This window comes from Fopius arisanus, unplaced genomic scaffold (assembly GCF_000806365.1).
Source record: "Fopius arisanus strain USDA-PBARC FA_bdor unplaced genomic scaffold, ASM80636v1 scaffold00043, whole genome shotgun sequence".
Lineage (NCBI taxonomy): Eukaryota > Metazoa > Arthropoda > Insecta > Hymenoptera > Braconidae > Fopius > Fopius arisanus.
The window spans coordinates 426,479-442,126 of NW_011887782.1; the positions used below are offsets into that span (position 1 = coordinate 426,479).

Consider the following 15,648-nt stretch of genomic DNA (forward strand, 5'->3'; position numbering starts at 1 on the left):
TGGTCAAGATCATTTTACGGTCAGATCGTCAATTAAGAAACATATTTTTTTCAACTCGACTCATTTTAAATCTTCATAGCTTTATGATTATTGAAAGCATCGTTCGAAATGTAAGCTGAAATACATGATCAATTTTCTTTCCATTTAACAGACCGCTTAATAAAACAAATAGTTTCTTAAGTATTCTATCTGATAATGACTCTGGCTACATTTCATGGCTACTGAATTGGAATCCTGTGAATTTTAACATCTCATTATGTGAATTTCATGCCAACATCAAGTTCTCGTGGTGATCATGCGCGCGCATTTCTAGTTCAGTGATTTTACGTTTCTGGGGTCTACCACGGACTTACTAAAAAATTTCGGGCTGACTGTACCCCAACCCAAAACTTATATTTGGAATCGAAGATTATATTTGTTAGATTGTCTAGATTGCGCAGGTTGGAAGGGCCGATGAATATGTGTCATTTTAGAAATTCTATCTCTCCTCTTTTTATGCCGTTATCGACTTTCTCGACTTGGTGCCCTGCTTTATTCACAGGTACGGCTTCTGTTTTAGTTCTGTAGCCGCCGCTGCAGCGACAGCTGTTGAAGCTTCACCATAAGCACTCCTGATCTCTCCTATTATCTCTGATATAGCATCGGTTCTTTCAAGAATTCAAGATACTCTCCGCATCTAGTAACCCTGATTGTAACTGAAAAACATCGAATCCGTCCCCTAAATTCTTCTTACCGTGGAATTAGACGAAAATTGGATTGGATTGGAAAAGAGAGGAAAATTCATCGCAGCTCGATAAAAAGTTTTCACACGTGTATAGTATGCATATCTCGATATACATAAATTCAGCACTGGACATATCCACATATTGTTACTGATTAGAACACAAGGGGTGCAAGGAACTCATAAATCCAAAGACGAAACAGCCTTGAATTTCCCTCTTAATCGAAGGTAAATTAAACAAGTTGTATTTTATTTGCCCAGGCAATGTATCGCTGAATTCATTCTTTGGGATTTGAATGTCCTTTGAGGGAATTATGAAAGTTACGAACGTGTACCTCCTACAGCCTAAAATCATCGTTTGAAAGATCACAATCTAAGATTAATTGATTGACAGTGTGCGTTTTATTCCTAGAATCGTTACATGTTCATTAAGATATTGTTATTTCGTGTGGTTGACTTGTCTCTAGCACATGGACACCAATATTGTGTAGATGCCTTAACCTAAAAAGCCTGGCACTGCTTTCAGCATTGAGACAGCATCAAAGTAAGAAGAAAGATACAAATAAAGTATTAAAATGGCGGGAGAACAGCAGCAATTTTTTCTCAAGTGGAATGACTTCCAATCTAATATGGTATCATCATTCAAACATCTCAGAGACGAGAAGAGTTTTACTGACGTGACACTTGCTTGTGATGGACAAACGTGCAAAGCCCACAAAATGGTACTTTCTGCTTGTAGTCCTTACTTCAAATCTCTTCTTGAGGTGAGTGTCGTTCTATGGATGATTTTCCTTCCATACTTTAAATCTTGTCGCATTTATTAATTGTTTCATCTTTTTAAAATAGGAAAATCCGTCCAAACATCCAATAATTATTCTTAAGGACGTAGCGTATAGTCATCTTCAAGCAATTCTCGAATTTATGTATGCTGGTGAAGTGAATGTCTCGCAAGATCAATTACCAGCCTTTTTGAAGACGGCAGATAGGCTCAAAGTCAAAGGCCTCGCCGAGGCACCTGGTGCCATCAAAAGAGAAGGCTAAACACTACTTATTTAGCTATGGTAAATCAATACTTAAGTTATCAACCCAAACGGGAATTTTATATACTTAATTAGATATCTTTACATATTATAGTCTTGACATTTTGAGAGTATTTTCTTATTTGATCATATCTTTCATCCTTACATCTCCGAAGAATCATTTCTTTTATACTACCAGTAAAGAAATATTTGATCAGTATTGAAAAGGCTTCCAATTTTGGAAGGTTAAAGGAAAATGTCAGAGTTAACTATTGAGGTAGTTGAGACGGGCTGAACCTGGCTTCAGAATATTGCCTACGCTTAAATTTTTATTTTGTTAATTTTCTATTCGCAGATTTCTTCAAAGTTCAAAAATAGAGATAGAACATTCTGTCTGTCATGTTAAATAGATTACCAGAATATCACTTTTCATGATCAACATAATTTATTTATTCAAAATAATGAACGACAAGTAATTCAACAGAAGATATGCAACAAAATAAATATTACGGTTATTCTATTCATTATTAGTCCTTTCTGTTTATGAATCTAGGCTTCATAAGTAATACAAAAATAATTGATTGGTGTATTTTGTTTGGAAATGATTTGGATCTTTACGGAAATTCGAGATTGACGGTTATAGAAAATATCTCGCTGTATGTTCGTATCCAGAGGCTTTATCAGCTCCGAAAAGATCGAGAGGAAAGGATAAACACATAGATCATTTCAATAGTCGGGTAGTCCTTGTCTTGAGAAAGGAAATGATCAAATTCTACCCATAATTTGTGAGCTGCGAAAAATTACTAAACTTCAGTTACATGTGTACAAAACACTATTAAATTTTTAATCGCGTCTTTCCACCTGATTGCATATCTAGAAAGTATACAGAGTAAAAAGAATTCCTTTCCTATCGCACACTCTTTCAGGTTTTTACGAGTCTTCCATCCTACCCCCCTATTTCAGTCTCTGTACCGGCATTTTCCATGTGTCAAGGCAAAACCTCATCTGAGGAAAAAATCTTTGTTCGAGTGCTGTTGTTTGTTTCTTTTTACGATACTGCCGCTCGACAATGAACCGAAAGATTAAGAACGCCAGTGATGACACCCCCGGAAATTTAAACTCACCATTCTCCCACGCCAGTCTTATGCCTTAACTACTTACTCGGTCAGTATATACAGTACTAAAAATAAAGTAAACGATTCAGAAAGAAATTTCATTCTATAAATTTGCTCGCCGAGTTGTTTTCTTAACCAAAGTAGTTGACTCTGGATTATGTTAAAAAAATTTTCAATCACTGTGAAAATTAGAACTAACTCGCTGGGGCGTTACTGAGATTGAGTCAATAGGGCGTTTAAGATAATACCTAGGTGTGGAAATGTGAATTCAACCCTTTACATGGATTCCGGATCGTTTTCTGTCAATTTGCTTATGATAAGAATTTGGAAACCGAAGAAGAAACGGTCATCCCGGAATTAAATGCAACATCAATCGTTTGTAGTCCAAAATTTTGATTGATTATTTGTTAACGGTTGTTGAAACAACAGAGCAAATTAGTGAAGCCGGCGTTTTTGATATTATAATTATCATTTCACATAATTAGAAGTATAGTTTTATATAAGTTCAAGAACTAATTCAGGGGATCGAAGTTGAAGAAGCGAACGGACAATATATTTGTACACGTGTCGAACAATATATTTCGTCTGTAATATTACGGTCAATGCGTAGCGAACGTAACGTGTCGTAACGACTTAATACATAAGAATTAAAAAAAATGCTTTTTACATTAAACTTTGCTTTAAAAAATATTGGTTTAGCGGTACTTAAAATATCGGAAAACTGTTTGTAAAGATAATTAAATTAATATTAGGTAATTCATTGGGGCCCTCCACGACTGAGTTAAAGCTCCTGCGTCTGCTAACTTATTATTTTATGTAGAAAATTTAATCTTTACTTTTAGATTTCCTGACTTGGCTCGAGAATCGAAGGCCGATTTTTTAATTATACAAGGGCGATATGAGAGACGCGCGCGGAACGCATGTGCTCATGAGGACGATTTTTATTATCTATGATCATATATGCAGTATCCTTACACCAAAAAGAGTAACCTATTGAAGCAATCCGAAAAATTTGCGGGATATTGAACAATTACTGATCGTTTTTTTAAATTTTAAATGCTTAATTTCTATTTTTTTTTCTTTATCTTCGATAATTTTCATGTATTTTTTTAAAGTGCAATTTCTTTCATTGAGGTTTGTTGGGCGGATACGGTTTATGATCGTAACCCGTTCAAGTTTTTGGAATCAACTCGTTGACAAGCAAGCTAAAAACAAATCCTATAATTATCCTATCCGCAATTAAAAAAAAATCGCCAGTCCATTTTGCCCCACCCTCCCCTTAGAATATTTGACGGGTTTCTTTTTGAATTACAAAAATCGCACTATCCTTATTATGAAAGTAAAAACAAAAATGAAGTTCGCCCGAGTCGAAATATCTTGAAACGGGCAGGACTAATTCCTCATTGGTCAACTCGAACCGCCAAATTCAAATTCGGCGCACGGAGTGCGTAGTAGGTCCCGTATATCCTTAATACACAAATAAAATATAAATAAAATAAATGATTGCGACACACATTTATCATGTCCTATCGTTTATAGTCCTTTACAGACTGGAAATAAGCAAAAGAACATGATATAATTGGAAAGCTCAGAAAGTGAGCTTCGAACCTTATAAAATATTTCATTTATTATTATTTCATAGTATTTAATTTGTTTCATCTTTTAAATCTTTTAAAATTGTCACAGAAACGTTATCACACGAAATGTGACACGTCATCATGACATTTATGGATTCATAAATCAGAACAGAATGGGCGTAACCAAATAAAGGTAGTGCTAATCGAAAGCTAGAAGAATGAGCTTTAAATGATATGCAATACTCATATTTAGTCCTCCATTAATTGGATAAAAATGTGTAATGTATGGCAGAAAGGCAAGCTAGATCTTTCATATGATCACATGCTTAAACGTTCACAACTAAAGACCGCATCGATGCCGACAATTGAAAAACAGTATCATTCGAAAGCCCAGAAAATAAGCTTTCAAATGATACCCGAAATGCATCGGTTTTTGCTTCAATGGGTGCTGAAAATTTGGCTCAATTTAAAACCTCCATGGTAGACGTGATACCGTCTCCGTCCCCATTAATGCCACCTGGGATAGAGTCCGACACTGTTTTACCTCGATTAGGTTTATTTTCAATGCTGAATGGAGTTTGCTCAGTTTCGGGACAAAGTTCAAGGTCTTTCTTACAAATTTCCCACGCAGTTGGTGCTCAATTATGGAAAAAATGATTTTAATTAGTGATTGAAGTCAATACTCTAATGTCCCCATTTCTGCCACCCTCAGAACGCAATGTCTTCACTTCTGCCATCCCTGTCCCTAATAATGTCATAGGGTAGTTGAGTCATATTCAATTATTCAAAAATCATCAAAACATCAGTGAAGTATAACAAAATTCTTTGTTATAGCAATAAATACATTTTTTATAAACAATGAATCGACTTATGACACAACCATCAATAAATATGGGATAATTGTTCTTCAAGTTGTTGAGGCCTTGAATGTTGCATTTTGGACGTCGTTTATATTTAGAGTTTTGTTAATTAGTTCTTGTTTTATTTCTTTGGCAACAATTGGTCACTGCTCACGAATTGTCACCTCTTCTATCCCGGTAACCGTACGAACCGATTTCCTTGAAGTTCTCTTCCTTAAAGGTTTTCCGTCGTCTCTCGGGTTGGCAATCTTCAGATTTTGAGCTTCCATTCTCTCCCTTCTCAGTTTTTTATCCTCCATGTTCTTTTCCTTTTGCTTTTGACAAACAGCTCTTGCAATTTCTCGATTTTTTTCTTTAATCATTGAAAGTTGGTTCGTTCTCGTTTAGTCCTCGCTCTTTCCTTTTTTTCAAATTCTTCCATAAGCTTGAGATTTTTTTTCGCTTCGTGAAAAAGTTGTGTATTTCGATGCGAGTGCGAAAATAGTTTATTTTGATGCCAGAAAAGATACGTAGAAAAGTGTTTTTTGGGCTCGTCAAAAACGCGAGCCGATAGCGAATGATATAATTGCACAAGTGCCTGATAGACAGTTTCCCGCCCGTATTGAATCCTATTTTTTTGGGATGTGTGAGAAGTCGGATGTTGCACATGCTGGACGTGCTGAATTGTCACTTTCCACGCAGTGTATCGAAAAGTGGTTTTTGATGCGGAAGAGGTGTGTAGCACTCACCTTCGCGTTGCGTCTACCCTTCCATGGAGCGAAGGGTATTTTTCCGTACTCCTTCTGAGGAATTCTCGTCTGAGAATTGGTATTAGACACTTACCAAACTTCTAAGCCACTACCACAAAATCATCTTAAACATATTATGGCGTTAAGATTTCAGATTTTAAGTGACTCTAGTATCAGAGTTATTAATTTATTAAAAAATGCCATTCAACATGAAAAATGCAAAAAGAAATCCACTATGGAACAATCCATGAATTCTCACGCTGCTGTCATTCTGGCTTTTTGATGAACCTCATATATTCTACATTCATTCAAAAGTCTATTAAAGAAGCTTCAGATTGTCATCTGGATCAATCTATTCTGATCATCTTTCATTAAGTTATGACACGTTTTGGAAAAGATGTATTTTCGTGTTTTACTTGAAACTTCAACTTTGGCTGAATGTTTTGTGTTTTTTACTCATATAAAAAAAATACTCATAAAAAATTTCAAAGTGGACCATTCATTTTTAAAATTGTCACGTGTTGGATGTGATTCGGTTGAATTTTCATGAGTTATTGGACATTGCTTTCCTTTTGAATGTAATGTTACCCTCTGAAATTCGAAGTTTGCATCGGTTATGGGATCTTTGACCTTAACTAATGTGCTTTTATCGTCCACCATGCTGAAGAATTTTAAAAAATGATTCAACTATCAACTTCACGCAGCCTGACTGGCGCGCGCGAATCGAGTGTCTTGTCTACTATATTCTTTTGAGTTTTTACATTTTATTTCCTTCCCTTTTTTATATTCTGAATCATTACATGTCATACCATAACAAAACATACGTATTTTCTTAATATTAATACATTTCAGTAGAAAACAAAAGATGATGCCTTATGTGCTATTTAACTTTACATACGGTATTATAAGAGACGACTATGAAAAGCCGGATCCATAAAATTATGCTAACTAGTCGCCCTCCTTAGGTCTGTCTCCGCGTGGGATCCGGGGAGTTGGTGAGTCGCAAATTAGAAAAATAGGAAAAAAGAAGGATAATAAGAATACCAAGGATCGGAGACTCGCGAGGCCATCACCTCGTTTCCGAATCGGCCGATGAAGAGTATTCCTCGGTTATACCTATCGGTACGACTCTTAGTTTCCGCCCCCTGTCAACCTTTTAATGCTCCTACTATTAAAGAAAGAAAAGATATGTCTGGAAGGGGCGTACGTACCGTAGCAGGGCCCTTTCTTCCATTTTCCTTTTTAGTTTCGCCCACTTCTTGAAAAATTCGCATAATTCTGGGATCGGATCTCCTCCCAGTAGTTCTACTACATCCCAGTAATCTTTAAGAACTCCCCTTGATGGCTTCGCACCACAGTATGTTCCATGTCCTCCCGTTCTTTTCCGCAGAGCCTGCAGTTCCCTTCCCGGTAACCCCGGTACGAATTGCCAAGCATTGACAACAGGGCCAAGCTTGGTTGACTCTAAATTGCCAAGCCAGGATAGGCCTGGCTTCAACCTATCGTGATGCCAGTCTAAGGCCAACGTTATTTCGATAGGTCTCTTCGAAGCCCGGTAATGCGCCTAGTCCATAGCCTGGTCGAAGTTTGTTGCCAGGCTTCGACCTTTCTAGAATAGGTCTGACTTCAGGCAATCGCCATAGTAAGTTTGCGAGAACGCTGCTAGATAGCGAAGAGACGTCTTCATTTCTATGAGTGAATTACCGTGTTAAAGTTTATGAAGGGACTACCAACAGGCTGAATAACTACTTTGGTTTCCCTTGAATGCACCCATAAATCTTACTAAATATTTCCGTGGAGGCCAACAATTGATGAGTCTATAAAATAATTTTTTGTGTGCCCGGCAAAAGCGGGATATGCAATTAAACATAATAATGTGAATGAAATAACTGAAATCAGCTAAATATATGTTGATTTACAATTCGTTTCTATTTAATTGCAAGCCGTCGTTCAAGTCAGGCTTTAGCTTAGATCAGCTTGGATCAGGCCTGCTTTATACCGGCGGGCCTATGTTGGGCCTCACCCTTGGACCAAGCTTCCCAAGCTTCGTCCAATATTTCACTCCCGCCAATCTAGAAATAGGCTTGGCTTGTTCCGAATACTAATTCCTACTTGGAAACCGTTGTTCTCAGCCCTTCCATTATTGTCATAGTGCATCCTGACCCATACTACTTTGCCCCCCCCCCCCCAGGTTACTCCTGCCTTTTCCCACTAGCAAAAGTCCTTATCTACTTTCCTCAGTCTTTTATATTTCCTGATGAATCTCAAACTTCGTACCTTGACCGCATCTTCCCTTTGTACTTTGGCTCCCATATTTCTAAGAACCCGTCTAGCTTCTTCTGAAACTCCTCTTCATTAAAACCCCCTGCCCTGACCCTCCCATTCTCCTAGCGCTTCTCTGAGCTGGGTTCTCCACGCCGTAGGATTAGAGGTTCTTAGTGCTCTGAGCTTCTCAAGAAGACAGGTCTTAACCAGTTTGTCCTTCTCCAGACGGCTTACATCTCCCAGAAATCGTAGCGCACGTCTCCTGGTCTCGATGAGGAGCCTATGCCTACCACTTTCTGATCTCCACATGCAGTTGGTTGTGATATTCGAGATTCCCATTCTCATTTTGATGACTCTGCTCAGAATCCATTTCGTTGGTATTCTCCCCTTCTATCCCCAGAGCTCAGTGTCGTACATCGCACCAGCTACCCAATGGATTGAGTATGTATAAACGACTCTTAAGGGAGCTTAAGCCTGCCTTAGTGGCCACTTCCATGCCCTGATTACAGCTCGCACCACTTTCCCCGCCATTTTACTGACATGAGTTCCACTGGTATTCCAAGTGGAAAACTAGTATCCAAGATATTTGAAGCTACTTACTACTTCTAGCTCCTTTATGGTTTCTTTTCCAGGTTTCACATTTTTTCTTCGCCCTCCTTCTCTAAATATCATTATTTTAATCTTATTAACATTCATTTTATGTCTATTTTGACTGAAGTATCGCTCTGTAGTCTCCAGTATGCTCTGTAGTCCTCCGCGTCTTCCGCCACAGCCACAATCTTGTCTGCATATTTCAAGCAGAAATTTTTTTCTCGACTCACTACCCACCCATCCTCGTTTCTACTCTTCCACTTATCATCAATGCCGTCTATACATAGATTCAAAAGGATAGGGCCTGGAGAGCACCCTTGCCTCATTCCCTTGCCCGTGGCAAATCTCCTATATGGCTTTTACCATATCATAAAATCGCGCCTGCATGCTCAATTTCGATAGCTTCTATTTCTATAGTTCCTAACAATCTAGTAACGAAATATACTATTGTTGCTTAATGTCTGATTCTTGCAAAAGAAGGTGTTCAGCTAAATTAGATAGTACAGCGTCGGCATTCACTGCAATCATTAACGCTAAAGTAGTTCCAAAGTAGTCTCAGACATTACCACTGATGTCTTTGAAGCTTCTGAAATGACGGAACTTTTTTCTAGATTCTCGTGAGAGCCAAGTAGATCTGTAGCCATTACATCAGAGTCTTTCACTATCGTGCTCATAGAGTTCGCTGATGAGCTTTACAAGTTGCTTGGGCCACGATCACCAGATGATGCATTCTGTGGAGATTGCAGTTCTAAACTCGCCGGAGACTCAGACATTTTTAGTTTTTCCTCCTCAGACGCTGGACTCTCTGATGACTCTGGCTTTGGCCGTGCTGCAGAGTCTGCAATCCATTTCTTCTGGGGTGCTGGACTTTCTGAAGACTTCGGTTCGTAACTTGCCGAATAGTCAACAACCTTCACGCTACCTTTTGCTTCAGGCGCTGTATTCTCTAGGCACTTTGTTTCTGAGCTTTCAGGAGAGTACTATGTTTATTGTCTTTGTCTCCTCAAGTGCTGATGAATCATACTAGCTTTCACTCACATCAGATGGTCATGGCCTCCGAACTTAATTGGGTAGGAGTACTCCAATCATCACTGCTGACCAATTCTGTTTCAGAAATATCTGCAACCGCTGATGAGTTGTCTGTGAAGCTTCGAATGTCAGACTTTTCACTTGAATCTGAAAAGCTGATGGACTTAATTGCTTTCAATGTCAAATCTCATTTCATTCTCTCCGATGTTCCTAATTTCTTACATTGTAAGAATATATGATGCGGTAGTGATGTTCATACAAAACTGATCTATTAGGTAGTTTTAGTGGATTCACCGCACAAGTTGGAGAGATTGTTTGCCAAGCACAAACAAGTAAATGAGTGGTTGCCATATCACTATCAGGGGCTACACCAGGACCTTCCTCCAGGTATCAAATGTGAGGGAGTGAATGAATTCGTGAATGAAATTATTCAAGATATTCTGCATAGATATATCCGAGTTTTGAAGGAGTAAAAGTTCTTCAGAATGACCGACCAACTAATGATTTCAATGACGTTGGAAACCCAGATCATACTACAAGGAGAGGATCTGCTTAAATGTGTCTATCATCAGTGCCTTTTTGGCGGAGGTTCTACCTAGTAGCGTTGGGCTCATGAACATGCCTAACGTTTGAAAAAATGGTTCGCCAAATTTATCAGAAGGTCTCTGAAAAAATCCTTGAAAAAATATAGTAAAACTCCGCATTTGAATGCATTAACAGTCTCGGAAATTGCATTCCTCCCAAAGCACTCCATCAAAACCATTTCCAAGGATACCGTGGATGCAACTTGGGACACGTTGCTAGACGTAATAAAGGAGGATCCAAGCCCAACGCTTGGATCGCTGGTGTACATTATTGCCGTACTCATTGGTTTTCGATGACTACATTATCGTTTCATTTAGTCTCCCCACCGATTTCAAAATCCGAAACTAAAATCAATTCGAGACGTTGGAGTATCCATCCTTCGAGGCTGCAGCTGCACACGACAATAGTATATCATACCACCTTCTTCGGGAGAATGTTCTCATACCCTTGGAATGGTTCAGGTGATTACCTGTGCCAACGTTGATTATACATGTAAATCGAGTAATACGAGAATTCGACAGCCTCGCGACGGTTCACCTTTCATTTGTTGGCGTTCACGCAATTATTGTGAAGAACAATCATTTGTAAATACTCATTTAAAGATCTTTGGCTGAGAGAGGAAACAATGGAACATCTCCTGATTGAAGTCCATGTTAGGGCTGGGAATTTTCCTGAGTACGACTCACACAATGAGGGAACATGGATTGCAGATGCCGAGGTGTTGGAGTTCTTGATAGTGAATGTTAAGCAATGAAACACTAAATGAGAGTGGCGAGAGAGATGGCCAATGGAAAAGCACGAGTACAAAGACACTGTACACCTCCGTTATCAATGAAATACACTTTTGATGATAGATATCAACATGACGGTAAATCGTGGATTTGCAAGGATTCCAGAGACGTGCAAAGTTTATTGTGAAAGAATCGAGAAAGAATGCAGTTGCTATGTAACAATTATCAGACATTGAAGAATCCAATACGCATCCAAGAGGCTGAGGTTTTTGTTTATATGGCGCGTACGAGGTCATGGTAAACACATAAAAGGGCCTGTTCACGCCCATGAAGTTCCGATTTCAATATAAGACTTGACTCTAAAATTATCTCCAGATTTCACTGAGAGCATTTTGTCTGCCTCCATTATTTTTGGCATAATAGTTTTAAACAAGCAGTTGGCCGAGCCTATTTGTCAGGAGCCATTTAACCATTACTTTGTGCGTTAATGTTTACCTCATTTTTAATTTCTACCGATAAAATTGGTAGTAAGTTTCCAAATGGATCCGTAGCTATTTCGATAACGATTTTTTCGAAAAACAAGTTAAAAGGTTGATTTTCAAATCAACGAGGGGGTGCCTGATTGAGAAGTTGCTTCGGACTTTTTGATCCAGAATCCCGGCCCCATTTTTGGGTTGAAGGCTGAACGTTGGGTTTTGAGACACTTTGTTTAAAGAAATCATTAAACGTTCATCATTAACTTTAAATCATGTGTGTTAGTGTATTCGTTTCATTGTTAGCAGCAGTCTTAACTCTACGAAATTTAACTGCCAATTTAATATCAAGTGAATTGACTATAGAAATCCAATTTCGTCTATAAAAAACAAAGACTGATGAAATAATATTTAAATCATGAATATCTCGAGTGACATTCAATTGTTAGCTATTATTTAAATTTACCATATTCTCGACCTAACTTATGACGTTTTCGTTGAATCCAATTTTTCAACAGGCACCGATGAGCGGGAGGTTGCTAATAGAGCAATCGCCTGTACCGACATGGTTTTTTCTGTGGTTTCCCATGTCACTCCTATGATCTCTAGGAGAGTGAATATGGTACAGTGTAGGATCCATAACCGCATGCATAGGGTGAGATAGGGCTAATTAGCCAGAACAGGACAGAAAGGGCCGGAGTATTAAAAAAAAAACTTATGACGTTTTCATTTTCTTCAACTAGTTGATATTGCATTATCTGAATATTTTTAGTACCTAATAAGGAATAGTTTTAAACTGTATTTATTACAACAATTCATATCTACTTTCAGTGTCAGAATTTTTTTTTCTGCTATTGAAAAAACCTGTCTTGCTCTCTTCACGCAAATATTGTACACTGTGAATTTGAAATCGTTATGATAATGTTTCAGGTGTTATCAGACGTATGCAGACTGAACGGGAGTAATGAATGTATTAACAAGTGAAATGATTTGAATGGAAATGGAAGGAAATCGCAGTACTATCGTGCTACACTCACACATCTAGTATATACATAGTACATAATGTAAGTGACAAACCTCGCCTTCTGGTTCATGACTTGGATCAATGAATCGATGAATTGATTCATTCTCGTGTATTCCCTATCCTTTCCATCTTTTCTCGCCCTTCTATTATTTCAAATCTATCGATTATTGTTGTAAGATGTGTGGACAAATGTATATTGATCGATAATTGTGTGTTGATGTCAGTTTTGAATCTTGGGGGATACTCACCAACTATGAACATCAATTATATTTTTTATCAGGAGAATTAGTATTGCGCGTTAAGGTAGGAAGCAAATAAGAACGATATGAGGTGAAGGTCGTCATAATTTTCTGTACACTTTGGTCGGGGCATTTAATCGATGAATAATCATGCTATTATATTTATATTTTTCAATTTTGGTTTCAAACATCTAGAAATTCAGTAGTCATTATTTTTACCTTCATTGGTTGACTGGAAAATTTTAAAACTGTAGCAGCACTTGTGTGGTGAAATGGCGAAAGGAAATAAGTCTGAAACCGCATTGTGTTACTCTTTATTTCTTTATAAGTTCCAAGGAAAATATCCGGGCATTGTAGTAGTACGCAGTTTTACGTGTTGTGGAAAATGTTTACTAATTTTTCTCTTTTCGGTCCCATTAATCGTTAAGATCTTTAATACGGTTTAAGCGTAGCTATGCAAGAAAAATTACGGACTTTCCAAGAAAAACTATAAACCACTCCGAAAAAAGTCAACAACTGCCCTGAACGTTTGCATAGATGCCGTAATGGTTATTGTGGCAACGCAGATCGTTTACGATAGACCCACGTTTTTATTGATGAACCAAAACATATGATACTCAATTAAAGATGAAGAACAGTTTATCCAACTGCCGCTGAAATAGGTCACTATTTTGTTTGAGTGAACAGCGTGATGATGATAAAGGAAATATGAATATTACTTTGATTCATTGATGCGCACACTATAAGGCTTTCTTTCTTAAAAATTTCCACGGTATAGGCAACAGACAGAAAAAATAAACTTTTCAACAGCAAATATTTTGCGCATATTTTTTGAATGCCTCAAGAAACTCTTAGCTTATTCTCATGATGATAGAAAGTATGTATCATACAATGCAATCTAATTTTTCCCAATCGTAATTTTTCAAGTACTCGAAGACCTAACTATTTCAGCAGCAGTCGGGTAATATAAAGTACATTTTTAGTTGAGAATCATAAATTTTGGTAGACTCACAGAAGCTTTATGATATCGCAAAATGTTCCCGACTTTTTAATATAAATATATGGAAACCGGTGAGTGTAAAAACTTTCCTTATTAGTGGCAGTTCCAATATTGTGCGTCATGACAATATTTTATGAGCAGATTAGAGTTTGTGTGAGTATGGACATAAAACAATTTCAAAAGGTCAGGTTGATTGAAGAAATAAAAATATATGTAAACAGAGAATACAGTAGCTACGCTCAAATCCCGTGACATTCAAAGTGAATTATTAGGAAAGGTCTGCAATTGACCATTACCTGAATAGCTTCTGCCAGGGTATAATATATTATTCACAAAATGATCTATGGTACGAGTTTGAATATAGTTATATGTATACAGAGTAATGAGTGATAAATCAATTACTATGCAGTTCAGGCAGTGAAATAGTTTTATATAGAAGCCATGGACATTAAATTATTATGGGAGCAAGGCCAAGTGCATAGATTTTTTATATATTCCCTTTACCATTTCACCGCAGTGCATTATACTTATTAGGTGAGACATTTTACAAAACCGGCAACAATTTATGGCTTTACAAATGTCCGCAGAAACCAATTTATTGCCCTCTATATCTTTGAATGGTCAGCCACTGTATGAAAACGTTTTTACATCGATTTCTTTTATTAAATGATTTTGGTTGCCTTCATTACATTATAACATAAAAATTGAACGTTGTTTTCAATCGAAACTACTCTGAAGTGAAAAATAATTATTGTTATTCTAACGTGATTTTTTACGTGAAAAATAAAACTTAAATTAAAAAACCATAATTTGCCTCCGTTTTCCATTTTTTTTTCCATTTTGATTTTTGACTTGGTTTTTAGCTTTCAATGAGCTCTACAATAAACGAGTTATTGTGTGGTGAGCAACTATTCGCAGAGATAGACGGTAAAAAATTGGTTCCTGCCAGTATTTTGGTTTACATAATAAGTTATAAAAATATGGTTAAATAAAAATTTTAAGGCCAGAAATTGCGAAGAAATTTTATAAAAATGTCTAAAATATTAAATTTTCAATATCCCTGCTCATTCGTTGGAATACCAGAAAAATGAAGGTTGTTAGAAGAACTTAAAGAATGATCGAGTACATATAGCTGCAGACTTATTAAATTTCCATTGTGCAATAAATTGATTATTATCCACTTGCGCATTTTCATCAATAGAATATTTGGATCTATGAGAGTTCTGGGGTATTATCTCGAAAGTTTTCCGTAATACTGCGTAAACCATGACTACCGGCAAATGGTCGTCGCTGTTTTTTGATGAACATTTTGTGCGAGAAGCCGATTTATGGAATATCACTCAAATTCGTACGAAAACATATTTCCCATAACGTGGAGATTTTTCCACTTTTTCGCAAAAAAGGAGATGATATCTATTTGCAAGTTCTCATTATCTTATAAGTTAAAATTATACGTGGACAATGAAAGCACTCCGTAAGAGATGATACATCAGGACTCAAGTTAAATGGGATAAATCAACAGTTTGACAATAGAAATTGCAATAGTCAGAGGTTTTGTGCACATAAATCTAGTGTCAACTGTTCCTTCTACCATCTTAGATTTGACTCATATTAATTTGCCCTAACCAAATACTGTCAGAATCATACCGGCGTATTAGCATTATTACCGATAGACCAAATTTATTTATGAT

At 37.2% G+C, this 15,648-nt stretch overlaps 2 protein-coding genes across 3 annotated transcripts in view; one reads left to right on the forward strand and one right to left on the reverse strand.

Moving 5' to 3' along the window:
* The window catches only part of LOC105267003 (DTW domain-containing protein 1), a gene marked incomplete in the record, with an annotated part of 6,835 nt that extends 6,397 nt beyond the window's left edge, over positions 1 to 438 (reverse strand). The window contains 1 exon segment of the mRNA XM_011305570.1: positions 385 to 438.
* A 193-nt stretch (positions 439 to 631) lies between these two features.
* On the forward strand, positions 632 to 14,576 carry lolal (lola like). Of its 2 annotated transcripts, none has more exons than XM_011305571.1 (4): positions 632 to 949; positions 1,248 to 1,485; positions 1,568 to 1,782; positions 12,625 to 14,576. In XM_011305571.1, exons 2-3 carry the CDS (start codon positions 1,297 to 1,299, stop codon positions 1,760 to 1,762), a joined length of 384 nt encoding a protein of 127 aa, XP_011303873.1. In that variant the 5' UTR covers positions 632 to 949; positions 1,248 to 1,296; the 3' UTR covers positions 1,763 to 1,782; positions 12,625 to 14,576. The 2 variants fall into 2 exon arrangements, with proteins under 2 accessions (XP_011303873.1, XP_011303874.1); XM_011305572.1 differs by lacking the exon at positions 12,625 to 14,576 and adding an exon at positions 2,096 to 2,264.
* The last annotated feature ends 1,072 nt before the right edge of the window (positions 14,577 to 15,648 follow it).